Raw genomic sequence first — 26,891 nt, 5'->3', positions numbered from 1 at the left:
ACACCCCGCAGCAAACGCATCTCAGTTTAGAGACAGAGACACTAGCTTGAAAAGGGGCCTTTATAAAGCAAACAAGAAAGATCACGTGGAGGAAAAAGAGTAAAAAAGAAAATGTAAAAAAGAAAATACAGCCACAAGGCATTTTGACCTGGGTGTTGCAGTCAGCTACAACACTGCCTGCAGTAACACCAACTCAGAACTGTCGAAGAGCCCCACAAGGTGAGATTCGGATTCAAATTCTCCAGCCAGCAAGAGCATTCTGGTAGTTACTTTTGAAACACTGAGCTGATGGCACTGCTACAGAGACAGTTTCTTCATATGGAAGCACCATTTTTGGTAGATCCAAAAGCGTCTGATCCAGAGGAGTCTGGTAATGCAGAAGTCTTCATCTCCAGAACTTGGATCTCTGTGAAAGTCAGCGCCTGTTATACAACTTCGCATTGTAAAGCCTCTGCATTGAAAAGTCCTGCAGAGAAAATGAAGGGTTCTTCTCTCTCATACCTTCTGAGATCCTTCCCTTTTACACCTTCTAAGCCAAAACTAGAATTTTGGCATCACATTAGTACATGTATCACTTCAACAGCACCACCCATGACCTACAAGCAAACGACAGCCAACTGCTGGCTACACAGCAGTCATTACCAATGCCTTCGGGATGCACATAGTTGCCCTATATCAGTCTTCCACTAAACTATTTTAAATGCCAAAATTCTACTTAGTTAAACAAAAGCAACAATTCAGCAACTGAAGCAGAGAACAACACTACCAAACCAATAAGCGCAACCTCATATGCTCAGGGGATACAGATTATCTCACCTTTTTGTTCATTATCTCTCAGTACCACAGAAATTGCCCAGAGCAGCTATGGAAGAGTATCAGAACAATGAAAAAGACACCTTGTAATCATTTGCCTTCCTGGCACAACATATCTTGATGCATTAGAACAAGCATGGGTTATTGTAGTAACATCCATACTTTCAACCCCTGCTTGAGGAAATTATTTTGGAAGACCAGAACACTTAAACTCCCCAATTCCTCCAGGTGAAGAATCTTCTCACCCAGTAATGACAGGGAAAACAAAGAACAAAACCCTCCGATGGAGCTCGGAGAATGCAACAAATCCCAACCAAACAATGAGATGAAGGACATCCTCTCCATGCAACTCCACATTGGAGGTGAGAAAACTCACATGCTCAACATACTGGAGGCTGAAGATCTTCACCAAGGTCCTGTGTTTATAAGGCAGTCTGGAGCCACAGGGGTGGTACTGGCACAAACCAGCTAGCTACTATAATCTTACAGGTGCCAAAAAGCTGCAGAGAACATGCCAGCTGTGCACAGCTGAAATTTTCAGAGCTGAAGCCCAGAGCACCTTTACAGAGGCTCTGACAGGCCTGATCACAGAATGGTAGGGATTGAAAGGGACCTCTGCAGATCTTGTCCAAGCCCCCCTGCTTGAGCAGGTACACCGAGAGCCCAGTGTACAGGACCGCCTCCAGGCAGGTTTTGAATGTCTCCAGGGAAGGAGACTCCACAACCTCTCTAGGCAGCCTGTTCCACTGCTCTGGCACCCACACAGTAAAGATACTTAAGACAAAGTAAAAGCAGGGCTGATACACTCTACAATCTCCAAGTACGCAGGACTGATGAAAGCACAGGATGCCACTGCATCTTAGCAGAGACAGTACGAAAATGCAAACATCCAGGTGAATTAGTGCAAAATGAGACCCTGAGACCTCAGGCATTTTTTGTTTGCATTCCAAGAGTACCAGAAGGAATGTATTCCCTGGGTTAGGACCCAGCCACCTAGAAAAACATTTATGTGCAGAAAACTGTTCAAGCCTGCGATTTACTAGAAGGCACTGTCTTCCCGAACATCTTGAGAGATTTCTCCACCACAGATGATGTTACATGTCGTAAAAAAAACACCATCTTTTTCAAATGCTTGCTTCTGACATGATCTTGCACACTGAGATTTGAAACAGTTAAGATGAGACCAGGACAACAGCAGACACAAACAGCAGCCTCAGGTAATCAATGAAAGCCAAGCATACAGCCCAGTTGTCACTGGTTTTCTGCTTCTTTGAAGGTAAAAAGAGGTGATGGGGAGGAAAAGGGGAGAGCTGGAATAAAAACCAGAAGCACAGAACAAAAACCAATGAAAAAAATTGTTTCTGCAAAATTATTTACAACTGTCAGGAACTACCTAAAGCAGAAGTTCTATGAAGCCAAAGATTTGAGAGGAACTGAAGAATTCTTCCACAGCCTCTAAACAAGTCTGAAAAAGCAGGGCAAATATGCAATGCATGGCCATTACTAAGACAAGACACCTCCAGTTTGGTTGCATAAACACAGGAAGCGTTTATGCAGTAAGGGTTTAAGAGCAGCATGCCAGTAAAAACTTTCAGTAATACAAGCAAAAGGTTTTATGAGCCTGTAACCGAAGTCATAGACTACTATTCATTTTTTGACAGTTAAGCCATCAAGTTCACATACTGAAGGTAGTTAGGACATATAAAACTTGCTCATTATTTTAAATTTGTTATAAACTTTGCTTTCCTGTCAGTTGTACACATTCTTTCACTTGCTTTTGCATCCTTCTGCATTCAGATAAGAATGAAAACTAGCAGGAAGAACTGGATACATTACTGTCCTCCTTTTTCTCACTCTGTATTTATTGACACTCTTCAACCCCAACCTGTCACCTTCTTTTTTGAGATGGTTAGTGATTTAGAAAGCAGAGAGTGAACTTTAAGCTTACACATCATATCCTGAAGCAGCACACATGCAACACTACATAAGTAACCTACTAGGGACTTCGATAGCGGCCTCTGAATCTGCGATCTCTACTTCTAGAACGGCTGCGTCTGCGTTCTTTGCTTCTGCTCCGTTTTCTTTCCCGGCTTCTGCTCTTTTTCCTTTCCCGATCTCGGCTCCGTTTGCGTTCCTTACTTCTGCTCCTCTTCCTGTCATGGCTTCGACTTCGGCTCTTGCTCTTTTTTCTCCTGAGGAAAAAAAAAAAACACACAACTTTGGTTACACATGTTGTTCAGCGTTATTATTCCACATTCCAGTTCCTCTAACCTGATGCCACAGACATTGATAGGAAAAAGTTTCTACCTGTTGCTATTTATAGAAGTTTCTTGTGTTAAATGGGTGGCTAAGCGTATCAGCAGTCTTTAAAAATCTATCATGGGAAATACAAACTGCTCCAAAGTGCTTTTTTATTTTAAATTTTGTGATCACTAAAGAATGCTTCCAGGAATAGTGAAAGGACTGAAAAATATTTGCTGCATAAGATCTAGTACACACTAAATACAGTACTTCATGTGTCTGTCTTTACTTAAGATACTTTAAGTACACCATCAAGATGCTAACAATAAATTATACTTTCACAGCAAAGTAAAACAAAACACAACAAAAACAAAGGGAGGCAAGTCTGAGGGAAAGGAAGGTTGTTCTCTTGATACTTCCTGCCACCAGCCTAAGTTTTGCTTCCTACTCGCTACTCCCACTCATAAGCCACTTGCTCTTTTAAGTCTAAGGCTCTTACACATTTGGGGTAAACTGCAGATCATCGTAGTTTTAACCATTTACTTAGAAAATTTAAAATTTTAAAACCTGTAAGTCAAATATACCTCATATTTGATAACCAGTGAGCCACTGCTCCATTCCTGGCAGACTACTTCCAAGTTATTTGCAGGTTTTTTTTTTCCCCCCCTCTATCTCAGTCTTGGACCATAAAAACCTACAGTCCCCTAGTTTTTAGAATACATATATGTATACATAAAACACATGTTAAACAGATGTTCAAGCAATAACTTTAAGACTTAAGTCTTAAATTACTTAAGTAATTTGCCTCAAACTAAATTTTGGGAGTAACCAACTTTGCTGCTAAACTTCTGAAATTCAAAACATCCCCTGCTATTGTATTTTTCCTCTCCTCCTTTTGAGCCTTCTGATTACATACACCATCTTTTTTCAAGGTGGTCCCTCAAACACTTGAAACCCTCAAACACTACCATAATAGCTCTGAAAAATACTACCTGTAGCTCAATACACTGGCCAGTACCTGTAACTAATAACTGCAGCTAGTCTTCAATAAAGACAGCAACTATTCACTACCCAACTGTGAGCTGAACCCTCTTTGCATGTAAAGAATCCGAACAGTCAAGATCCGTGTTCTGCCTTCCAATCATGATTACACCGGACATACAGTACAGACAACTAGTAAAATTGCAGATTCTTAATCCTTCCAATTTCAAAACAGAAATTTGGTATGATTTGACAACTATTGAAAGCTGCACACTGAATCTAAAGTTATTTTTTAGTTGCTGATGTTTGCTGTGGATTATGGTTTTCCTGACAGTTTGAATCTTATTTCAGTATTGTCCAACTAAAGTAGATAAAGAATATCCTCTAGATACTGACACTCGAAACTATTTAACTGATAAGCAAAGCAAGGAGTCTTGTAAAGCCTATATGTACACCTTAGTCTTCAGCACCCGAGTACGCTGTCACAAGTTGCACACAAAATGGTGTAGTCTGCTCTTCATAAATTTAGGGGACCAGCTATATCAGAGAACTGACGTACAAGAGTGACTAACCTTCTAGCAATTGCTAACTCAAAAACAGAATTTGAGAGATATCACAGGAGCAACATTTCTGATCAGAAACGAGGGTACAATTAGGAAAGAAGAAAAAGAGGTGAAACTCTACACAACAGGTAATATTACAAGACTAACAGCAACAAGACACCTTTGCCTTCTTCTATTTTACAATAACTTAGTTTTCTCCCAAACTTAGTTTACTGTTTTTCTGAATTTGAAATATAAACTCAGAACATACAGGTCCAACCCAAAAAGAGGACCATAGGCAGAAAGATAACAAAGGTTGCTTTGGTCTTAGCAAGGTTACAGCAACTGAGGAAATGGACGGAAACACATCATCATCCTACAATGAACCAAGGTCAGAACCAATTCTCAAATTTAATGACCACTGCTCTTCCAAATCCCAGCGTATATTTCAGATCCTGTTTATATTTTGAGACTACCCATCCAAACAAAAGCAGAGTTTTACATGCCAGGTACATATATATTTTAACACAATAAAAACTCAGAACTGAAAAATACTGGGAGCAGCTGCTTTTGATGGAGTTTTAGGGATCTTGGTATTTAGCATGAAAATTATGTTCACGGTATTGCTTACAACGCAGATATAAGGTATAATCAATTTTAGATTATTTAGATTCCAAGGTAAGCCTGATGTTGGCATTAGACCTAATTTCCCAACTATTTATACACCTGGAAAGAAATGTTCTTTGGATCCCTTCTTCATCTCATCTGTATGATTTCAGAAGATGACAACAGCATACATGCTGACTGAAGTTAACTCTGTATTACAAAAACACACTGGTTACTGTTTACTCAGCTGAAGTTCATAATTATTCTTCCTACATCAACTATCTTATGACCAAATGATGCTTGTAAGGTAAGGAATTTATTTCACTGGCTTAAAAACCTTTCATTTATTTGGGGTATTTAAGAGACTCTTATGCAAGGCATTTTTCTTCAAATTTCTGATTTGATTCCAGACTGTCTGGGTCACCAGCAGGTGTTCAGACCCCAGAATTATGCATCCTGAAGAAGGTGGGCTTGCACTCTGGTTCTTTAAAAAGGTTATGGTATAATTTCGTAACATTTAGATTCTAAATTTGCTGTTTCTAAGTTTTTGAATGGCAGGGGAATAGAGGGAGGGGATTAACACACTAAACCTTTTTAAGCAAGCACTGGCACCTCTAAATTATTTGAACTGTTCCAAATCACAAAATTCTACACCAAATAGATTTTTAAAACGCAAAATCCATTCCATTGCTAAAGCAACAAAAAAGGAATGTGCTGAACCTACCAGGTCTGTATTTTTACCTGATGCTAACATTACACATTTCCACAACTTTGATGACATCAGTTACAAGCGCACAGCTACATTTGTAAACAAAAGAAAATTTCATAACTGCTGCAGCAATATCAAGCATTTCCATTTTATTTCCCTAAACACTACTGACATGCATTCGCAAGTTTACTGAAGTCAGCAGCCTCCTCCCAAACGTAAAGAACTGAGAAAATACTTACTTCTTGCTGCGCTCTTCATGGCCATTGGCACTGCTCAATTTGTTCTCATCCTAAGCAGGGTTGATAGAAGAACATCATGAGGACGAAGCGGAAACATTTCAAGTGGTCAAAGGGTAATGGGAATAGGAATAAGAAAATACAAAACAAAAATTTTAATACTAAATTACTTGCTTACAGTTTAACATGGAAAGCTTTAGAAAATTTAGGTAGGCATGTTTAACCACTTTGCTGCTTAAATTTAAGTCATACAATTACAAAATACAAGACTTGCATCATTTAAAAGTGTATATTAAATTGTAGATACTTCCTTACATGGTTTAGAGAGCAAGTTATCCTGCAGAATTCAGCACTCAAGTGGTTAAGTGTTATTTCTATAAAATGTAAGAGGAAGTTTCAGGTTTGTGTTTGTGTGCCCCTCTGATCAGTACCAAGGCTATATCTCTGCCTAAGCCCCAGTGGCTACGCTAGCAGCCAGCCACTATGGATTTCCTGTGACCGATGCCATTCCCGAGATCTTCACTCATTTTCGTTGAAGGGTTGTAAGAGCTTGATGTCACCTCTGTCACACATCTCGCCCTGAAGCAAACAGGGATTCACACTGCTTTAGTAACGTCGACTCCCAAGAAAGTCATCAATAATCCACCAGTCCAGCCTAAACATTCCCTATTTCCATACCTGTTTACATGGAAAATATCCATGTTAAACCAGGACACAAGAATTTTAACATAACAATTTACAAATATCTCTTCAAGTTTTTAATATAACTGCTAAATTATTACATAAACTAAATATACCGCTTAAAACTTACACATGCTCATCCAATATTCATGACATTGTGGTAATAAACACTGCAGAATAGGCTAACAATAGCTGCTATATAATTTATATACTTGCTTTACAGTTTAATCACATCTGTTACATCAAAAGTACAATTCCTAAGCAACTTAAACTTAATATACATTTCTTGCAAAACCAGTGCTAAAGCATGCATAACGTTAACACTTCACCACATTTGGTGAAAACAAAAAAGACAGTATTCATTTGCTGCTGGTTTAGGTGGAAGACATTGCTACGCTAATTGATAAAAATTTTGCATCAAAATTGACATTTCCTAATTAAACAACTAGGACAGAAGAATACAAAAGCTTATTTTAGAATGATACCGCAGACTGTGATACTGTCTTTTACTTGCTAAGAACATTCTATTCAGGGATCCAAGAATTTCTGTAAATTCATTCACTCAGAACTGATTTCCATCTGCCCTGTTAAAAGATTAACCGCCACCAGTCTTCTGCATTAAAAGCAAGTCTCACTCTTCTTGCACCGAGCAGACTGTTCAAATATTTACTTGCCATGGGACTGGTGAAAAGGTTATTCTTGGAACCCTGCTGTTTTCCCAAACCACTGCATTCACCTTGTTGCTACAACAAACTGGACCTGGCAATTTCAGGAGAGGTTTTTAGTTTCTCTTTTTTTTGTGTGTGTGTGTTTTGTTTTTTGGTTGGTTGGTTGGGTTTTGGTTTTTTTGTTTTGGGTTTTTTTTGGTTGCGTTGTGGGTTGTTTTTTTTTTTTGTTGGTTGAATTTTATTTTTTTTAAAACCTAGGGGACCACGGTACAGCGATACGTCACTCAATTACTACCTTATGATTGACAGTTCACACTGGAATCAAAGGTGAATTCATGGGAGTAGAGGTGAGATATCGTTAGGCAAGTCTACAAAGAGAGATAGATGGGCATTTATTCATCACTCTGAAGTGAAACTACTGCACAATATAATTACATTAACAGTATATATTTACTTGTAAGTTACATGTAATGCATCTCCAATAAGATAAATCATGAGGGCTCCAGGGATGTTAGTTTACAGTTCAGCAGTAGTTTCATGAATAATGGTATATTAAGGTAAACAGGACCTCACTGGCACATTTTTCTCACCTTCTTGTACGGAGCTTCAAGCATTGCTTCAATATCAATATCATCAGCCATTTTTCAGGACACCTAGAAGAAGAAGCAAAATTTACCTGAGACAGAAACAGCCTTGTGCTTTACATTCCAAAGGCTTTTGCTTAAGAGGCCATCACTGCATTGACTCAAATGCATAGAGCAGTGTTCTCAGAAGACATTCCCAACAAGAACTGGAATGAAGCTCTGCCCAGTGAGATGATGAAGCAGGTGACACAAAGCAATTACAGCCGTGAACAAAAAATGCTATTGAACACCACTAGCCAGCTGAAACCCCACAGGTACTCCACCTATTTCTTTCAAAAAAAAAAAAAGAGCACAGGTCATTTGATACAGAAACACAGGTCCAGTAGCCATCTTACGAAGTACCAAAGCACCCAGGAACCATCTAAAGAACACAGAACAAATGTTAAGGCAAATCTGGTCACAGCTTCCTAGCATTTGCTACTATTGTATTTACTGAAGACTTCAAGAAATGCAGCCTCCTGCACAATGGGGGCCACAGAAGAGGCAGATATGATTCAAGCATTAAGAGCTCCTACAGCACACACAAGATCCATCCAGTCTGCAACTTCAGGTTTCACACAAAAAAGATCCACCATGCCACGTAATAGTAGCCACCATAAACTTTTTTTTTAACTGGTCCCTGTTATTTTTCAACTTCAACCCACTAATAAAATTTTGATTTTATTACACTCTGAATCCCTTTGACACTTACTTCCTTTCCCTATGCAGGATTGCTATTCAGAATCTCTCAAGACTCTCTGCTTTCAAGTATGGAGACTCAACTTCCTCAAATCTCTCAATAAAGCAGTTCCTCTCCTTTTTCCTTCTTTGGTCCAAGTGAGACAGCTCAAGAGTGAAGATTTTCCTGCATGCATGCCATAAAATGGCTTTTTAATCATACAGATTAATTCTTGCACCTCAGTTACAGGCACTGCTGCAGGAACTGTGCTGTCCAGAGATTTGGCCAGCATAATGAAATGGCCCCAGCGTTTCAAGACCCTTTAAGCTCTTCATTCATACCCTCATAACTGAGCTGCACCACATGTAAGAATCGAGGCACTCCCCCACCCACATCTGACCAATGCCCATTAAAACAATCAGGAACAAAACATAATCCTTAGCAATATCAGAGCACTGGAAGTTCAAAATTACTTAACCAAGGCACACTAACCTCATTTTCATGTTACTGCCTCTTGGACTACAGCGCTATCACTTACAGATAAGACCATCCTTATTTTACATGTAATGGCTCACATTTTACATCTTACTAGAGTATTTACATCCAGTTTTTCATGTCAGCCACATACATGCAGATGATTTAATTCACCACTGCTCCACCAGTATCTGGTATGAACAACTACATCAGCGTGATTAAGGACCATGAAAAAGTACAAGGCAAAAGCCAGGATTCTACAAGAAAATCCCCACGGGTAACAACTCCCACCCACAATTACACATTCATACGTGTAATTCAGCTAACCCATCCAGCTACACCTGGAGCGGGATTCTTCATCCTGAAGAGGGGTGACCAAAGGGGAGCATGGGGCCATAACCAGGACTGCCAAATCACGGCTGGCATGGAAAAGCACCTAGGGCGTGACTATTAATGCATTCACCCAAGAGTGGATGAAGTATCATCCGGTGGGTTCAAAACAAAGGTCCTTATTCACACAGCATTAAGCCGTGGAATTCACTGTTACAGAGCACTGTGGATGCTAACAAAGAAAAAAGCACATGCAGATGTGTTCAAAACCCGAAAACAAAAAAGCACAAAAGTTCACAGAAAAGGCTTTCCATTAAACAAAGACATGCCTTGTTACCCTGAACCACAACTGACAACTAAGAGCACACAGAGAGAAGTACCACTGTATGATTGCCTTGTGTTTCTATTCTCAAGCATTTACTGTTGGCCACCATCAGCCAAGATCCTGAGTTACAGGGACCTTTGGTCTCACCCCGTGCAATCCATGCCCTCTGTACAAAACACTTCCATTGGTACGTCACCATGTTTTTATCAGAATACCTTCTGTTCACCTAACACAGACCTCCTATCGAGTTTGTTATTCATGTAACGCATAAAATGATGCTACATATAAATTTACTTTTCTTTTAAAAAAAAAAATCACAAATAATCCTGATTAATTTCAAATTAGTAGAAAATCATGACAGATTTTCAACTATCTTTCATTAAACACTGAAGCTAAAAATCATTTTCATAAAAGCCTTTCAGGTTGCTCAAAAAAGCTGCATATGCCCGACACCTCTGTAGAGAAGAAAAAACACCACAAAACAAACGAAAAAAAACCACCAACAAAAGAAACCCCAAACCATCAACAGAAACAAGGAATCAACTACACCTGAGACTCTGTGGGTCTCCAGAAAACATGAAATTTACGGCTACTGATCTAGCCAATATTTTGAAGACAGATTCCATCCCTTTTGCTGTGTTGTATTACACAAAAGGGGTTTAAAAAGGCCCTCTCCTCGAAATTATTTGCTGCGGAAATCCCAAAGAATAACAATTCCGCTCTCGCTTTGCGAGGAGCCCCCGCGAATAGCACCAGGGAAGCGCGGGGAGAACACGGACACCTGGGAGGAACGCTCAGCTCCCACACGACACGCATCTCCACGCAGCGAGCGCCCACCCGCGACCCTCCCCACGCTCCCGGCGCGATCGGAACCAAACGCCCTCGGGTTCCCGAAAGCTGCGCGGGGCCGGAGTCGCGCCGCCCCGTCCCGCCAGGGCCGCCGGCCCGCGCCGCGCCCGCCAGCGCCCCCGCCGGTCACCGGGCACAGCGCCATCGTGGGGGGAGACGCGGAGGGACACCGCCGCACCGGTGGCCGCCCGCTACGTGGCCCCCGGGAACACGCAAACCCCCCCCCCCCACGCCAGGCCGCGGCCTCGGGGCGGGGGCAGCCCGCGGGGCGCCGCGGCCACGCAACAGGGCAGCGGCGCGGATGCCGCCGGCGGCGGCGGGGGCCGAGGGACGGGCCCGCCCAGGCGGAGAGCGCCGGCCGCGGCGACAGGAGGGGCGCAGGCCGCCGGTCCACCCCCAAGCCAGGCCCCGGCGCTCCGCTGGCCAGGCCGCGGCTTGGTCCGGCCCCCGTCCAGTAGTTACCTGCGCGACGGGCGGGTGTGGTGCTCGTTCGGGTGCCCGAAGTGCGGCGGCGGCGGCTCCGGGCTACGGCTGCGCTGCGGATGGGGGATGGGCCCGCGGGCTCGGGAGCCCTCTCCAGGCGGCTACACCTGCGGCGGGCGGCGCCGCTCGGCCGGCCCCAGGGCGGCAGGCGGCGAGGGGCGGCGCGGGGCGGCGCGACGGTGACGGGCGGCACCCAGACCCGGGCTGGGCCCCGGCTCTGGCCCCGGCGGCGGCGGCTCCCCGAAATGGCGCCCGCCGCGTCCGGCTGCTGGCAGGGCTCGGCGCACGGCACGGGGGCGACCAGCGCGCGGCGCAGGGGCTCTCGCGAGAGGAAGGGACTGGCACAGCCCCCCCCACCTCTCGCGGGAAGGCGCGCGCCCGGAAGCGGCGGCTCGAACACCCGCGAGACTTGGGCAGACGGGCGGGGCCGTCACGCGCCCCCGCTCTCTCGCGAGAGCTGGCGCGGCCGCCTGGGTGGGGGGTGGCGGGGAGGTCGAAGGCGAGCGGCGGGCGTAACGTCCCCTCTGCCCCTGCCGGGCGTCCCCCCCCCGCGCCGGGGCAGCCGCGTCACGGCGCCTCGCCTTGTGACAGAGGTGCGGCAGCCCCTCCTGCCCGGGCTGTGCTCCGGCACCCTGCCCACGTCAGGTGTGCTCACCGCGGGAGGGCGCCTTTATTCCCTTTCCTCAGCACCCCCTAACCATAACTGGTTTTATAGCCCCCCCGCTCCAAAAAGCTGCATCGGCTCTATGAACGCTCGTTGCACCATGCTGTTACCGGGGTAATGAGGGCGCGCCTGGGCAGCAGGGCGTTCGGCATGAATCCGGGTTTGTACCCACACCTGCTACATCGGGCAACTTCATGCTCGCTGTAAAAGAAAACCAGCACCTCTCCTGAGGTGGCCGTTGGCCCTCACGGTGCCGTTCCCAGCGTCAGCGCAACCCCTTGGGCAGCAGTGCCGAGTGAGGGTGGCTTCGGGGATCTCGCACCAGGGGAGGAAAGGCCCTTGCCTTGTCGGTGGGTGAAAAGAACTGAACTGTCGTGACTAACACACACCATGTGTTAGTCGTGACTAGGTCAGGAGGCCCCTGAGCTGCTGATACTGGAGCCCGAGAGCACAGGAAGAAGCATCGTATGCGCTCACCTTGTTGACATGCTTTTTATCTTGGGCCAAATGGGCGATGGTCAGGGCTGGCGTTAAAGATGTGCTGTTTCAAGCTTGTTATTTATTGTAGGACAGAGGGATAGAACAGATGAGGTCGCAGATTGGGCTGGGGGGTGAAACCGTGTGTGTTCCTTCGTGACTGGTTCTTCTGACATGACAATTTAACAGCATCCGTGGTCTGACCTTCCTCCTTTCGGGCGAGGGCTCAGCAGGATTCAGTAAGCGTACGAGGAACAGCACCTGAAAGTGCTACAGCTGTCCCCTTCCGCCAGAAACTACACCTCCCTTAACGGGCCACTGCTGCCTGACAGCTTTTTAGCCGCTATTGTCCCAAGTATAATCTAAATTGTCAGTGACCTGGCGTTCTGGGGCTGCTTTTGGCCCAAGCCCCTGCTGATTGCTGGAGCCTTGAAGCTGAACAGTTTAACTCAGAAAGCAGTCCAAAACAAACCCTGCGCGCCTCATTAACAGTGCTTTGTTTCCCCTGGGAGCCCACAAAATGGCTCATTTGTATTTAAATTTAATAATACACAGTAAGTTTTGGCCAATTGTTCAGCGCACAGATAACATTGAGTGGGTTTCCTGCTGAAGTCAGCACAAGATAAGCAATAAACACTGGGGGTTTTAGGTTATTTCTTTTTTGTCCTACAAATCTGAAACAATGTAAAGAGAAGTTCTAAAAACACGTTGCCTCCCAAAATTATAATTTTGCTGTAGCATCTAGGAATACTTAAACCAACCAAGGTATGAGAACTCAGGCCCATAGGTTTGCAAATGAAAACCTGTTTTTTCAAAATTCCCAGGCTACTGTGTCATTTAATATCATTTCTAACAAAGTTCCTGAAATGTTAATAGCCTAAAAATATCCTGACACTCTTGCACAGAGTTTCCAAGTCTTTTTAAGCTGAACTGGTCAACTTAATTGAGTTTGGGACATTTAGGAAAAATGAGCTCTTTAAAAATTAAAAAAAAAAAAAGGCATCACTATAATAGATAGGTCTATTCCAACCTAAACATTTTTGTACAGGTTGGTTGTAAACAAAATTAATAATTTTCGCACAGACAAAATGGGGGTGTTGTGGCTGCTGCCGTAGCACCACAGTGGCTGGGTGCCCTCACTCGCTGCTCCCAGTCAGCCCCTGAAGGTTGGCTCTGACCAGCTCCGTCTTGTTCCCTCATCGTATGATTGGGACTTAAGCGCGTGGCTGGGCTCATGTCGGTGGACTTCCCGAAGGGTTTTCTCTCCCATCGGTTGCCTACGGAGCCAGGCTCTGGAGGGAGGCTGTGGCTTTGTCTTTTTTGGTCCACTGCACCAGCACACCTCACGCCCTTGGCTGGTGCCTGGGCTGTTGGGGGGGGGGGATGAACACGACACGAGCAGGACCCGGTGCTTCCAGACTGGGTGGGGGTGGCTAATGAGGGACCTCGAGGGGCGGCAGCGGCACGAGCTCCGTGTCCGGCCCCGGTGTGTCGTAGCGCTGCCCTGGCTGATCGATCGGCTGCGGATGGTCGGCCCTGCGGCACCACTGGCGCGCTCGCTGTGGCCTTGGCTGGATTCACCTCCGGAGCAGACGGGAGGGCCAGGGGGCAGCTCTCAGTAATGCATTTCCTAACAGAAGTGTTCACGGTTGCGGGACGGCTTGCTCCGCAGGAGAGGCTGGCGCTTGCTGCAGCACCGTGCGCGGAATGCCACCCTTCGCGGGTGCTGCTTTGTCATCCTCGAGTCTGCTACGAGTGCCAGGCGTTCGCTTAACCGATGTCCCCGGGGAGACGCAGACGGTCTGGCGTGGGGGTGGGAGTCGCTCGTCTCACCCCGCGCTGCGGGCGCTGGGAGGGAGCTCACGGAGTCAACAAATAAAAAGGAGAAAAGAATAGGTAGAAAGCAAAAATACTTGCCGCTTCCCACACCGGGAGTCGAACCCGGGCCGCCTGGGTGAAAACCAGGAATCCTAACCGCTAGACCATGTGGGACCGCGTAGCTGTCAGCGCTGCCTGCGCCGCCCGCTGCCCGCGCCGCTCGCTGCCCGAGCGAGGCACCGGACCCTCGGGATCGGGGGCTGCAGGGGGGTGTCCCTGCCAAGAGCTCGGGCAGGTGGCAAGGAGCGGGCCATGGGAACACGGACACGGGCTGCGAGCGAAGGAGTCGGGCTGCTGACAGTTCATCAAGATACAGGGGAGTTTTTGCACTAAGGGAGGAAGACTGATGTGCAAACTCCCCCTAAATTTTAGGGTCATCCTTCCCTAAGCTATTAAAATTCTCTTAGTTAAAAGATGGGGATGGAGGTTGGCAAAAGTGAAGAAGAAAGAAATGAGAAGCAGGGAGGATGAACAAATGAAGTCCGACCTAAAATGGTATAGAAACTGGATAACAGCCACAAATGTCCTTCTGTACAAACACTAGCAATCAAAAAACAAGGTGGAACAACTGGACTATCCAAAGTCCAGTTGCTCCAATGGGTGGATGGAACAACTGTCATCCAAAGAGACCTAGACAAGCTGGAGGGGTGGGCCTGTGAGAACCGCATGAGGTTCAACAAGGCCAAGTACAAGGTCCTGCACCTGGGTTGGGGCAACCCCTGGTACCAGAACAGGCTGGAGGATGGAGGGACTGAGACTAGCCCTGAGGAGAAGGACTTGGGGGTGCTGGGGGATGAAAAGCTGGACATGAGCCAGCAATGTGCACTCACAGCCCAGAAAGCCAACCATATCCTGGGCTGCATCAAAAGCAGCGTGGCCAGCAGGGTGAGGGAGGTGATTCTGCCCCTCCACTCCACTCTAGTGAGACCCCACCTGCAGTGCCAAGTCCAGCTCTGGAGCCCTCAGCACAGGAAGGACATGGACCAGTTCGAGCAGATCCAGAGGAGGGCACAAAAATGCTCCAAGGGCTGGAGCACCTCTGCTACGAGGCCAGGCTGAGAGAGTTGGGGTTGTTCAGCCTGGAGAAGAGAAGGCTGCGGGGAGACCTTATTGCAGCCTATAAGAAAGATGGGGACAGACTTTTTAGCAGGGCCTGTTGCAACAGGAAAAGGGGTAATGGTTTTAAACTAGAGTGTAGACTCAGACTAGATATAAGGCAGAAATTTTTTATGGTGACAGTGGTGCAACTCTGACAGTGATGGCCCAGGTTGCCCAGAGAGGTGGTCGATGCCTCATCCCTGGAAACATTCAAGGTCAGGTTGGACGGGGCTCTGAGCAACCTGATTTAGTTAAAGAAGTCCCTGCTCACTGCAGGGGGGGTGGACTAGGTGGCCTCTAAAGGTCCCTTCCAACCCACACCATTCTATGATTCTATGATTACACAGTTTTGACTGAGAACAGCCTTATCAGAAACTGGTGCAAGGCAGATAATCAGTGGGGTGTTGCAATAGCAGGCTACAGATTATACAGGAAGAACTGACTAAGTTGTTCTCGTAGAGGAGTGATGCTGGATGCCAAAGACACCTTGGAGTCACTGTGCCTAAACAATTTTAATCTTCCAACACTTCAGGTAAGCCTGAACCCCTGTAGTTAGAAAATTCACACCTAAATAGGCAAAGGGGAGTATCAGGACTACTGCAGTGAACAGTCTTCAAAAACAGTGGTGGTGACAGGGATATTTTTAGGAGATCAGAGAGGCTGCCGAGGCAGAAAACATCATCATAATGAAGAGTCTCCAATTACCCCCACGTGGAGTGAGTAAATGTCACATCAGCATATGATGTAGTTGCTACATTTCAGATACAACAAAAGCTTGATTTTTGGAGCAGCTGGTTGGAGAACATAAAAGTGACTGGGTTTAGTGCTGAGATGCGTGAGGGGCTTCATTCAGAACCATGCTATTAAAAAAGCTATGTATAAGAGTGAGTATAATGCCTTCTATCTGGTATCGTTAAAAGAACAACAGCAACAAAGAAATTCCTCCCAAAAGACCTTATCACAAAATGAATAAGCCAAAAGGATAACATGCTTTTAAGAAGAATGGAGATTGCTGAAATGGCTCAGAACAGTTTATATCACCAGGAGGAAAAAGACTAAAAATAGGCTGGTATGGCTACAAAGCATGGTAAAGAAAGCTATTGAAATATTAAATTGAAAATAAAATGCCCTTCAAAGTGCAGCTGGTGCAGACCATGTCTGTATGCCAGGATAGAAGGTCCTGAATAGGTTCTAAGGTGTCAAATGGATCTGACGGTAACTGCATAAGGTGGATCTGAGCAGATCCCATTTCCTCACATGGATCCCAGCTGCAGCCTACTGGCCTGTGTGAAGTTGCTAAGGACATGGGGAGGGACTGGCTGCCAGTCAAAGGTCCCTGCTTTTTTGGCAGGAGATGATCATAGTCCATCTCCATGAGATGAGGGGCAATTTGCTCCCCAAAGACTTGGCACCACTGGTGGCAAGATTTGAGCTTCTCCCATGCATCAACTTCCTCATGTCCTCAGCTTCCCTTCTAGTCTCAGCACGGGACAATGCTCCTTCTCCTAACAGAAACTCTGGAGAGGTGCCAATAGAAGGAGCAGCAGTGCCAGCACTAGCACCCCTCCACCTCTGCTTGCCCAGGAATTGTGTATGAGGGAAGGGGGAAGGTCTCCCTTTGTTGACCACTCCTGGAGATCAGGAGCTCGGGGAGACAGACCTTCGGCTTCACTTAGACTGACCATGCTCATGCTGTTATTGTACCTGCCCCTGAAGCTGTTCTCAGGGCCCCAAGGGCACTGACAAGCCCTCCTAGCTCTGATCAACATCACCTGGGGCTTGCACCCCAGCCCTGCCCAGCAGCCCCAGTTCAGATGAGCCCTGGGCCCTCAGTCCCCATCTGAACTGTGCTGGAGGTGTGCTTGGCTCCAATGCCTCTCACCCGTGTGCCTGTGGTGATGGCCGTGCCCAGACTTGGGTCTCTGTGACCCTGGCCTGCAGACTGACTGCCTGGCCTACCCTCAACTCTGCCTTGTCGCTACAGCCCTGCGTGGCCATCACTGGGCTGTGTCCAGCCTTGGTCACCATCACTGGCCTGATCCTGACCCTGACATGCAGACTGACTTCCTCAGACCTGCCTCATCCCCACGAGCTGCCTGAAGCCTGGGCCCTGGGCTGCCCCGTGGGACTGCTCTGGCACGGTGGCCTGCTACAGATGTGCTGTCACAGGGGATTGATTACCCAGGGTTTGCATCGGGTGGTCCCCTGAGACGCTGCTCAGGCATCAGCCTAAGCATTTCCCCTCTCCTCAGTTCACAAAGGGCAGCCATGTTGATACTTGGACAGAGATGTATGCATTCAGGTTGTCAGCACCCAGCCTGTGCACACAGCACCCAAATTAAAATACAAGAACCTGTTCGTTGAGTTGGTCCGCTTATTAGATATCCAAGATGTTTAAAATCTAGTGAGGAACAGTATTCAAAGTAGTTTGCCTGAAGCTGAATACCTGGATGCTGAGAGAAACTGAGCTTGCCTGACACAGTCAGTGCAGCAAATGCAAACAAGGACACTTGGCATTGCAACGCTGGCTACCACAGGTTCAGAAATTTAACTTCTCCCTGCGGTTATGTGGTAGAGCAAAGAACTTGCTGCTATTCACACTGACTTCAGCAGGAGCACTGCTGCTCCTCAAACCCTTGACTGTATGAGAAAGGATAAAAGATAAAGAATAATAAACCACTTCTAGCACTCATAGGACTTTTTATTATCAGTATGTGTTAGTAAGCAGGCAGTGGGCAGGCAGAACTCAAGACACAAATTGAGGGCAAAAGGGATTAAGTTTAAGTTTAAAAAAATCAAATCTGTATTATTTCACTGAAAGGATATGGTGAGAAATAGCAGCCTGCAGATATTTCAGTTAGGGACATCTATAAACTAATCAGAGCAAATATATTTGTGATAGTTAAGAAGAACAGGAATAATGTGATAAAGCTGAGAAAACTTAGGCAGATTATGATGCAAAACACCCTGACATGATCTCAGATCATTGTCTGAGTGATCACCCCAGGAGTCAAGGCCAGCAAGAAATACCTCCAGAAGAGCCTCTGCACTGGTGAGGAATGGCATAAGAGACCTCACAAATCCCCATCTTTAACTCTGGAGTCCTGACTGTGGAACTTTCCTTCCAGGTTTCTCACAGAAATGAGGTTTCAATTAATTTGTCAAGACTTGTAAAAAAAAAACAACACATCAGACTGCAGGATTAGCTTGAGGAATTACAGGTTCTGTCTGTGGCTAAAAAATAAACTCAGTTCTTGGCAAGTACCTACAACAATATTACATTGTCTGGCACAAACATCAGCCACAGGACAGCCAGACGGGCCAGGCAGCTCGTGCAGCCCAGTGGGAGAGGGAGCAGGGAGTTGCAGCGAGATGGGGCAGCTGTGTCACCACTGCTCACGATGCTGTTTGGGTGCACGTGGTGGCGCCAGCTCAGTCTCCTGTCATCGGCCTTGGCCACCCACCTCTCGGCAAGTGTCCTCTGCTCTGGGCAGCTGTCCCCCAGCTTGAGGTAGCTGATGGTGGGACTCATGAAGCCAACCCACATACCATTTTGTGTTTTCCGTGTATAACATCTGCCTGGGAGAGAGCACCATTGCCCAGCTCGTGTGTTTGGACCAACTGGCAAATCCCTAGAGGATGTAGATTGAAAGCAGATTGAAAACACCAGACACAAAGAGGTGCTAGAGGCTGGGACAGAGTACAAGTCCCTTGGGAACCTGCAACTGATGTGGTGGCAGGGACATATGCACCTTATTTTGCGGAGTTTTCATCCCATGAGAATTATGAAGCAAGGCAGGCAAACCTGTGCTGTGAACATTTTCCTGACCTTCATTGCCAGCAGCCTCAGAGTTCAGCTCATAGAAAGGGATCTGGAAGCATGGGCTTCCCTTCCCATGTCCCCCTAGCTTTGGGACAAGGACTACCCAGGACAGCAGAGCCAATCTCCTGCTTCACGAGGGACATTCCCACCTCCACCTTCCTCCCCTGTTCTTCTCTCTTCCCAGCCTGTTCTTGTGTGTGGTTCTGCTCCTCATCCTCATCCCAGTTCTCACCTGATCTTCCATTGGGCCAGTTCAGGTTACTAGCCTGGCAAAAGACCACTCACTTCTGTTTTGTGCCAGTTTAATGAGCTGACATAGTTCACCCAGGCTCAGATGAACACCAGAACCAAGACTCAGAGGGGCAGGAGGAGCAGGACTTGATGCATGGGGAGTCCTTAGCTCAGTTCAGCCATCTCACCCACTGTGCCCTTCTTTCCCCTCTAAGGGCTTGTAATAATTTTTTCTGATACCCTTCCCCTCTTTGCAGCTCCCTTCTAAAAAGGCAGGGCTCTCCTTTGCTGTGGGGAGCAGTAACCCCTGCTAGAGCTCATCCTGTAGCTTTGTCAGCAGCCAGGGAGCCACAGTAGCAGGGAAGAAGGCAGAAACCTCTTCTGTATGTTTTTAGTCACAACCTGTTTTAGAAAGCAGGAGAGGAAACAAAGAGCATTTGCTGCTCCATCTGTTTCTGTGTCCCATGCTGCTAAGGTTGGGTTACAGCCAGCTGCTGCCATTGCCAATTGGTAATGCAATAGCACGACTGCTTACTTTGCAAGGGAGCTAAAGACGGTAAGATGGAAAAAATTGGGACAGGATGATTTCAGAAAAGCCCTGTTGCAGAACATCTGGCTTGTTATATAAATTTACACCATGCCCACTATTAAAAAAACCTGATGATAGCTGCTTAGAAACACATATTTTTACAAATGGCCAAATATCTCCAACTAGCTCCTTCCAAAGGACAGTCCTGGGCTATTTGATATCTTCAGCCAGGTTCAAAATACAGACGGGGTTTATTAAGAACAGGGATGTTTATTCTTTGCCTCACACATGCTAAGACCATTTGTCAGAGAGGATTCTTACAGCACACAATCCAGAGACCAGAGACCCTCAGCCAGCAACTCCCGTATCCCGGTCAGCCTGGTCTCCCTCACTAAGGTATTTGAGACATTTGATACAAGATGACTGTGATCAGAAATAATGCAGAATTCACCACATCTGCCTGCCCAGCTCAAATCTGAAGCCCCTTCACAGAGAATTACAGATGTGTTGATTAGAAGGGACCTTTGGAGGGTGTTAGCCCAAACTTTTGCTTGAAGTGAGACTATCACAAACACTAGATCAGGTCAACCATGGCTTTGCATAGCCAAACCTTGAAAATCTCCAAGGACGGAGATCCCATCACTCATGTGGCCAGAGTGTACCCCCTGGTCAACCCAGCACTTTATCTTGGTTCCTGTTGCAACAAAGAGCTGCCCACAGCGAGAAATCTTGCTGATATGTAGGCACTCACAGTAGTAGCTTGGTATTTAACCTATTTAACATACGGCTTTCACAGTACAGAATGTTTTCTGGTGTTATTGGCTCCTTCAGTACAAGAGTGCACAGAGATGCTCCTGCTCCTGCTCCTGCTCCCCCTCCCAGCCATGGGGGCTTGTGGTGCCAGGGGCACTAGGAGGTGACAGGCAAGCTGGAGACAAGGTGACAGCATGGCAGCGCCATACCCACCATGCAAGAGGAGCAGAGCTTCACTGGAATGTAGCTCAGGGGGGGCAAGGGTGAGGACCTGAGCCTAAATGCAGCTCCCGAGCAGAGCAGGGAGACCCCAGTGAAGCACCTCCAAGCTCATCCTCCCACCATTGCCAGTGCCCGGGAAGGCTGATCCAAGGTTGCTGGCCATAAGCCCAGACACCAAAACCTTGCCAAGCATTTTAGGCATCTACTCCCAGTATCAGCAGTGTCTCCTCAACACAGGGTTTGTTCACACCTGACTGGAGCTGTTACTCCCCCCTTGCTGGACACAGAGACACTTACTGTGGGGCTGGTACTGGGCTGGGCTGTTTCCAGGCTGTGCAGTCCAGTTTGTTAACAGAGGCAGAGCAAGGGCAGTGCCTGCTGGCACAAACCTCCAGGGCAGTGCTAGTGCTCACAGCTGTAGCATGTTTGCCTGGGCATTGCCTCACCTCCCCAGCACAGCACAGACGGCAGGGCAGCAGTAGTGCAATACTGAGCTTTCCTTACCTTTAGCATCACCAGTTCTTTCACACCCACAGATGAGGAAGACCCTTTATGCCAGGTCCCCCACCTGCCATTTCCTGACGTAGAGTGTGTGCACAAGTATGAACGTCCACCAGCTGAGCAGCTTCATGCAAGTGGGGTGGATGTACAACTCCAAACAGTTTCTTCGACCTGGGAGCAGCATCTGATGAAACAATTCGAGCATGATCTCAGGGAGCTGGCTCCTTTTGCAGTTCTTCAGTGACAGTTGTAGGAAATATTCTTCAGCCAAGAACAGGCAGCAAGGAGATACTTTGGCTTGGAAACATTGATTATACATCTCTCAATTCATCTTACAGTGATCTAGTGTTCACAGCCTCACAATTCATGAGGGCTGTTTCTTCTTATAGGCAGTGTGGTTTTGTTATTAGCAAAAGAGCCAGGGTTTAAAACCCTCTGTTCTCAGAGACACTGCGGTGCCTTTGCCATGCTCTCAAAGACTGTTCAGGCACTTCATACTCATCTCCTGCTGCCATCTTCAGTGTATTGATGGCAGGCATCATGACTTGCGGGCTTGATCTCCCATGTACGTGTCACAGAGTGACCCATCTCTGTCTCTGGAGGAGGACCTCCTTCTGTTACTGTACCAGGGACCACTAGTAGAGGTTTTCCTCAGCCCATGACTGCCTCAGCTGTGAAAGTCTCTGAAAAAGTCACTGATGAGGTCCCACAAAAGAAGCTTTTCCCTTAGGTGCTTAATTTTTCCCTTCTGGGTCTCCTCTCCCCCTTCCTGCGTCACTGGTATTGACACAGCTCATGTCCACCAGCGCACCCTGCCTCTCCCAAAGAGGTGGACCCTGGTCTGGCAGCTTTGCACCTGTGTAGAAGTCACAGCCTCAAACCATCTATCGTGCCTGGTAAATGAACTGCCTTTCACCCAGCTTTGTTCTCCCAGCAGTGGGGCACTCTGCTCCCAAGAGTGTCCTTGGTGCCAGCAGCTATGTGACCATCCTCTGGTGGGGAGGCTTGGCTTTCATGGTGGTTTCCATGCTCTTCATTTTGATGCCATCCTGCTGCATGACTGTGCAAGACAGCACAGGGCTGCTAGCCCATGAGTAGGACTGATCTGACATGTCATCTCAGTGTGTCTTCTATGTTCTTGAGTGCCTCCAGCTTGCCTGCTTTGGCCTCAAGAGAGAGGGGATCTCTTAGTGCACTATGTGTAGAATCACGTCCCAAGAGTTTTAGCTGCAGCAGCTAAGTTACAAGTTCTCCAGCAAGCCTGCCAGATGTGTAGGATGAAAACATCACTCCCTGAAATATGCAAAATAAAATGAGAATGTCACAGAAAAAAATTAATGCTTGTCTGGTCCCCGCTATAGCCAAATTCCCATGTACTGCATTGGGTCACTCATTTTGGGTGGCCCCTGAAGCCGGGGCTCTTGCAACCTCCCGCCTCCCCAGCTTCTATTTTCAGTCTGTCCAAAGGCTTTTGCTAGCACAGCAACATCAATCAGACTGCTGAAGTTTTTATATACCAAGCCTGTACCTACAAGAGCCTTTGAACAGAGACTGTCAGGCTGCTATAAGCATTCTCCTGGCATCACTGTTCCCCTCAGAAGACAGGTATAGCCTTTATTGGCAAAGGCAAGTAACATCTGCCTCTCCACAAAGAAAGCCACCAATTTAACCACGTTAGCGTTACACCAGCAAACTTCTGTTTCCAACACAGACCTGCATTAAATCTTCCTTTCCTTCCCCGCTAGCCTATGCCTCAGTCCCTAAGCTTTGCAACCCCGCAAAACTCAGCCTCCCCTGCCCACTCTCCCACAGCACCATGGGCATCTCCAGCAGCTTCGCAGCCCCTGCAGGGGCCCCTGCTGCACAGACCCCCCGGTAAGCATAACGCAGCTGCGCCTCCAGCCAGCAAGCAGAATGGCCATGATCTCACTGTCTCTCTATTTGTTATTTAAAAGTGCAGTGGGACTTTCATGTGAATGTGTTCAGATTAAGTTACTCTGAAGTTCTTTGGTAGTGCCAAAACACCGTCTGCAAGAAAGCACCGCAAGCGCGGTATTGCTCTGTGCAGGGATGCCGTCCGCTGGCTTGCCCAGGGTGATTAATAAGCTGAACAGACCCATTTCTGACTGTAGCAGAAATTTGCTGCGTGGTGTGATATGGGCCAAAAATCACTCTGTTAGTGGCAAAATACACCGAGTATCTGCCAAGTCTTGCACCCCAGTTAGAGGGGTCTGAGGCATGTTGGCAGCTCAACCCCCAGGATTTGCCTCCACATGGAGCGGCTCCTATTCTGCAGTAACAGGACCCTGTATGAAATATGTTGGGAGCAGTGCCACATCGCAGCCATCACTGAGATAACAGAGGCTCTGCTGTGCCACTGTGCCAAGTGACATACTCCAAACTGGTGGCTGACAGAAGCTGATCTAGCAGGGCTCACCGTTAGTGCATGGCTTGTATATTCAGACTACTCATGCTGGCTGAGGAGCCTTTTCCCAAGGCCTCTGAACTGCTGTTCATATGCTGATGGTTGATCCGTGCACGTGTGGGTGACACATCTGGTCTTCCTGCACAGCCTTGCCCAGACTATGTGCTCAGGGCACAGACAAATACAGGAAGTCCCCAAAATCTGCCCAGACAAAATTGCCAGGGCAAAAAAGAGCACGCATCTGGGAAAACCCAGATTCATGGCAGCCTTGCAGCACGAGCTGACCCAAGGCTCGTCATGGCACCGTCTGACCGCGCAGGGACAGCCCAGCGTCCGCTGTCGACGAGGACATCTTCCTCTCTCGATGCCACAGGCTGGTTCAAGTCCCAGTTGCTAAGCCTGGTTTTCCACCCCCACTCTTGGAGGATGTAATGAACAGCAAGAGGGCAGGGCAGAGCCATTTAAGTTCCGCGCGGGTGGGGGGCAGCTGCCTGTTTGGGGACCCCTGCCAGCTCCGGGCGCGACGGGAGGCCCTGTCGGGGACACCCGTCACTGGGACAAGCGATTTCCCGGGGCAGCTGCGGCCCAGGAGCCCCAACCACAGTCTCCTTGTGCCCCGAGCAGGGGCCGGCGGGCGGGTCGCGCCCCCGCGCTCCCCGAGCCCCGCACCCCAGCGAGGGACGGGGCGGCTCCTGCCGCTGACCACCAGCATAGCGCGGGCCGGGTCGCGACAGCAGGCGGTCGCCAGCGACATGTGGCTCAAATACCACCTCAGCTTCTCCAAACCGGAGGTGCCCGCTCCGCTCCTCCCCTCCTCGTTTCCACCTTTGGGGCCGGGCCGGGCCGGGCAGAGGCTCTGCGGCGCCAGGGGCTCGGCGGGACCGGGCGGGCCCCGGAGCGGCCGCCGCCGCCGCCGCCAGGGGCTGCCCTCGGCCCGCGGGCCCCGCCGCCGCCGCCGCCCGCCCCAGCCCAGCCCGGCCCGACCTCGCGGCCCCCAGCAGAGGGACCCGGGGAGCGGCTGGGGGTCCCGGCTGCCGGGCTGGGGCGGGCCGAGCCGTGCCGCCCCCCGGGCGGGGCCGGGATCGGGTTTCACATCCTGCCCCGCTCCTGGGCAGAGCGGGCGGCGCGGCTGAGGGGGCCATGGCGGAGGGGTGAGTGCGGTCGTTGCGCACCTGTTGAGGCGGGCGGGAGGCGCCGTCGCCGCCCCCGCCCCCTCGGAGCCCGGGCCGGGGCTGGGAGGCGCCCCCGGTTCGGGCGGGGGACGCGGGCGGGACGCGGTCCTCGGCGCGCAGGTGAGGGGCGGCAGGCGCCGGGCCGGGCCCCGCGTCGGCGGCAGGGCCGGGTCGAGCGGGACGGCTGGCTTCTGCGAGGAGCCGCTCCCCGGCCGCCGCCGCTCCCCGGCCTGTCTGCGGGGGGAGGGAAGCTCCAGCGCCCGCTCGGCTCCGCCGGACTGGCTCCCCGCAAGGCCCCGCTCCCCCCCGGGGCATGGCGGCCGCTGCCGGGGCCGGGGCGCTCGCAGCCTCCGAGCGAGGCGGGTGGTCCCGAGTTGCGCTGAGCTGAGCTGCCTTGAGCCTGACCTAGAGCCCCCCGTCCCGCCCGGGCCTCGGGGTCCGGCAGGGGGGCAGCTGGCAGCGTCACCCTCCCCGGGCGCTGCGGCCGGCTCTGCTGTGCGCCCTCCCACCTCCGGAGACGAGCGGTTAATCAGAAGCACCCGCTGACTGTGTACACGTTTTGGACCGGGACTGCAGGCTCTGGGGTGGGTCGCACGCGTAGGTTGCTCTCTGTCACTTAAAAAACCAAACACAATTACAGAATAACAATGTTTTCCTGGTCAAGCGCAGGAATGACTGTCGTGCTTGGTTTGCTGGGAAGGGGTGACCAGGAGTGGGTTCACTCCTCACCTGGGAGCGGGTAGGAAGCCAGGATCACCTGTTGATAATGCAAATGGAGGGCCAGGTAGCCAGGCCAGTTTCCCAGGCTGCATCCTGCTTCCGATAAACACGGGCGGATTTTATGGCTCCTCTGAATAACCCCATTCAGGGAGAATTCCTCCTGGTCGCTCTGTTCCTCGGCTCGCCAGGCAGAAATGGCTGAATTAAGTTTGGCTCTGTGGGGGGCGAGGTACAGAGCCTGGCAGAAGCACTGTCCTCCCCGTGACTGATGCCAGTTGCTGTTGAGCTGATTTGCTAGCGGTTTGGGTTTTTTTTTGTACTAGATGAAAATCTCGGAACAATTTAATTTATCCTGTGAGCAGGGCTCTACCCAGGGCCACCAGATTTCAGCTGGCTGCTCACATTCCCTCTGTCTAGGGGAGAGGAGGGAGGGCTGTGCTGGCATTTTGCCCGGTACCTCGGTGATGGTGCAAGGTGTTTGGAATATCTTTTTACTTCTCTTGAGTTTGAAGTTGGGTTGTGTGTGTGTTGTCCCGCCCCCCTCCCCCCCTTTCTTCTGTCTCTTCTGCATCCTCTCCAGCAAAATGCAGTTTGAGTAAGTCTGCAAGAAGGAGTGTCTTGGGAAGGGGTAGCAAATCCCCTCGAGAGTGGATGTAGAATACCAGAATTCATCCAGAGCAAAATGATTAGCACAGCAGCATGCTATCGGTCTGCCAGCAGCAGCAGCTCCCAGCAGCTGCTTCTGCCTTGCTGCCTGTGACAGCCAAGGGCACTCAGGGCTCAGGGACGGACGTTGCTCACTTCAGGGGATAAACTGGAACATCTGACAAAGCCATGTAGATTTGGTGCTATCGTTCCACTAGCCAGTGCAGAGGAGTACAGAGCTTCTTGCACTGGATTTCACCATAATTTTTCTAGCGTATCCCCACTGGCTCTCTCTGGTGTTTTTTCAGTTCGGTGTTTGCTGGGTTGATGAGACAGCTCGCTCCTGTCAGTTGGATGGCGGCTATTTGGAGTGATGCTGAGATCACAGCAGTTCATAGGAATGCAGATTTGAAGCCGGGTTTTTGTTCGGATGGTTCACATGCCTGCTGTATTCACAACAGGTTTGCTTAGCTGAAACAGATGTCTTGGCTTTAGCTGGGAGCACAAAAGCTG

General features: G+C 48.9%; 2 protein-coding genes and 1 non-coding gene across 6 annotated transcripts in view; 1 reads left to right on the top strand and 2 right to left on the bottom strand.

The window, feature by feature from the left end:
- Nucleotides 1-11,540, bottom strand: part of RBM39 (RNA binding motif protein 39) — a 32,003-nt gene extending 20,463 nt beyond the window's left edge. For 3 of the 4 annotated variants that reach the window (XR_010375136.1, XR_010375137.1, XM_064465105.1), the window contains exons 1-4: nt 11,220-11,540; nt 8,068-8,130; nt 6,132-6,181; nt 2,811-3,005 (exon numbers count right to left, since the gene is read on the bottom strand). Coding sequence is in view for 2 of the 4 variants with exons in the window: in XM_064465105.1 (XP_064321175.1) it covers nt 2,811-3,005; nt 6,132-6,181; nt 8,068-8,118 (296 nt within the window). In the remaining 2 variants the exon portion in view is untranslated. The remainder of the gene's footprint in view (nt 1-2,810; nt 3,006-6,131; nt 6,182-8,067; nt 8,131-11,219) is intronic. The other variant, XM_064465104.1, reaches the window with a different exon arrangement.
- Nucleotides 11,541-14,301: 2,761 nt separating this feature from the next.
- TRNAE-UUC (transfer RNA glutamic acid (anticodon UUC)) lies at nt 14,302-14,373 on the bottom strand. The gene has a single exon. It is a non-coding gene; the product is annotated as a tRNA-Glu (tRNA).
- A 10,536-nt stretch (nt 14,374-24,909) lies between these two features.
- The window catches only part of LOC104043659 (rho GTPase-activating protein 39), a 59,067-nt gene continuing 57,085 nt past the window's right edge, over nt 24,910-26,891 (top strand). The window contains exon 1 of the mRNA XM_064465102.1: nt 24,910-24,992. Within this exon, the coding sequence (XP_064321172.1) occupies nt 24,982-24,992 (11 nt within the window). The 5' untranslated portion in view covers nt 24,910-24,981. The remainder of the gene's footprint in view (nt 24,993-26,891) is intronic.

The sequence above is a fragment of the Phalacrocorax carbo genome, chromosome 14 (genome assembly GCF_963921805.1).
Source record: "Phalacrocorax carbo chromosome 14, bPhaCar2.1, whole genome shotgun sequence".
Taxonomy (NCBI): Eukaryota; Metazoa; Chordata; class Aves; order Suliformes; family Phalacrocoracidae; genus Phalacrocorax; species Phalacrocorax carbo.
The sequence above is the reverse complement of the archived record's forward strand: the minus strand, read 5'-3'. Positions and strand labels throughout refer to the sequence as shown.